Here is a 2126-nt window from a genome sequence, read left to right on the forward strand (position 1 = left end):
CGGGGGAGCCTGCAGGCTTTTGCAGCTGAGCCCAGGAGCCCCCGGAAGGCGCAGCGGTGCGTGGTGAGACCCTGGAAGGGCTGGGAGCTGGGCTTGTAGGGGCGTTTCGGCCGCGCAGGCTTGGGTTCGAGCTCATAAGGCACAAAGTCCCGGCGGTGGCTGGTGTCGCCGTGGAAAGGGGCCGTGGAAAGCGGGGCCGCGGCCCCCGGTTTGAAGCTCTGCCGGGGCTGGGCGGCCCGGGGCACGTAGTCATCCTGGAAGGTGGTGGGGTTCCCGAATCTCACCGTCGGGGGGTGGTACGCTTGTTCTGGTTTGTAGAGGTGGCTTTTCTGAAGGTCCCAGGCTCTGTAATCATCTTGGAAGGGAAAAGAGAGCATTTTTAGTATTTTTTAAAAAATATATAAGTGATTGATCACAGAGAGGAAGGGAGATGGAGAGAGAAACAGCCTCTATAATAAAAGAGAAACATGTAAATTGACCGTCCCTCTGCTACGTTCACCAGCCAATCAGGAGTGAGTATGCAAATTAAACAGACAAAGATGGCGGGTTAATTTGCATGCACCGGCACCGGGCGGAGAGCAGAGGGGGAGAGCCAGTGGAGAGTGGAGCGGCGTGGGGAACTTGGCTCCCCAAGCCGCCAGACGGAGAGCAGAGAGGGAGAGCTGGTGGCTGGGAGGACTTGGCAGAGTTGGAGGCCATGGGATGGAGACAGAGCAGGAAGGGAAAACCAAGAGCGCGGGGAGCACCAGAAATTCTGGGAATCGTAGTTCTGGTGGCAGCCCCAGGATGGGAAGAGGAAGCCCAGAGCGTGGGGAGCACCAGGAATGCTGGGAATTGTAGTTCTGGTGGCAGATGGATCTCCTAGACCAGTGGTTCTCAACCTTCCTAATGCCGCAACCCTTTAATACAGTTCCTCATGTTGTGGTGACCCCCAATTTCATTGTTACAAATTGAACATCATTAAAGCATAGTGATTAATCACAAAAACAATATGTAATTATATATGTGTTTTCCGATGGTCTTAGGCGACCCCTGTGAAAGGGTCGTTCGACCCCCAAAGGGGTCGCGACCCACAGGTTGAGAACCGCTGGACTAAAGGCAACAGCTTCAACAACACAACATTTTGCTAACCATGTTCCATCTCTCCTTGCCCCTCATTCTTTTCCTGGAGTATTTTAAAGCAAATACCCATGCTGGGGTTCTTGTTCCAGTATCAAGAGTCTAGAGACGAAGCATAATTTTGAAAGGCATTTGGGAGTCAGAGGAGCTTAGCTTAAAGGAAACTAAGATCTAAGGTCTAAGTTCTTAAAGTCTAAGGTCTAAAAGGTCTCCTTGTCTCAGGACCCCATGCTTTTTATTAACACAAATTGTCCTGAGGTGCGGCAGAGATACACACTTCAAAGGGTCAGGGTTTCGTACAGAGTCCATTGTCAGAATGGGGGAATTAGCCTACGGCTGTTCAGGTGTTTGGCCAGTAGGAGGCAATAACATGTAGATTAAGATGCACTTTAGCTGTCTGGCAGCCAAGCAATAATCCCTTTTCAGGTTTGGGGAAATGCCCTCAGCCATTCCCAGATGCAGCCCTCCTGTCATGCTGGAATTGGTTTCCGGCATACCCAATTATGACATTGCACCTAAATACTTTGATATACATCTTTAGGTGAGAGACTTTTCAAAAACATGATCACCATGCCTTTATCACAGCCACCCAAATTAATAATAATTACTTTAAATCATCTTCTATCTAGTCTACCATCAGATTTTTCTGTTATCTCAAATATGCCCCTTTTTTAACAATTGGATTTGGTTTAGACAGGATCTAAACATTCATTGATCAGTCTCAAGTATTTTGTTTTGGTTTTTGGTCATGCCATTGATGTCAAGGAGAAACTGGGCCATAGACTATATCATATTCTGGATTTGACTGATTGCTTTCTTATGGTATCATTTAATTGTGGCTCATACATAGGCCGACACTCAATTGAGCCACACAGGTCAGGCCAGACCTGTTCTTTCTCTCCATCTCCACCTTGCTCCCCCTCCCTCCCCCCTTGGATATGGGTAACTTTCCACTTCTAGATTCATCCCAGGAGAGGAACAGCAGCGGAGCCTGACTGTTGGTGGTT

At 48.9% G+C, this 2126-nt stretch overlaps 1 protein-coding gene across 1 annotated transcript in view; it reads right to left on the bottom strand.

The window, feature by feature from the left end:
- The window catches only part of SAXO2 (stabilizer of axonemal microtubules 2), a 1409-nt gene extending 1032 nt beyond the window's left edge, over positions 1-377 (bottom strand). The window contains exon 1 of the mRNA XM_005857105.2: positions 9-377. Within this exon, the coding sequence (XP_005857167.1) occupies positions 9-377 (369 nt within the window). The remainder of the gene's footprint in view (positions 1-8) is intronic.
- Between the last annotated feature and the right edge of the window lie 1749 nt (positions 378-2126).

Source organism: Myotis brandtii, unplaced genomic scaffold (genome assembly GCF_000412655.1).
Source record: "Myotis brandtii unplaced genomic scaffold, ASM41265v1 scaffold1072, whole genome shotgun sequence".
NCBI lineage: Eukaryota > Metazoa > Chordata > Mammalia > Chiroptera > Vespertilionidae > Myotis > Myotis brandtii.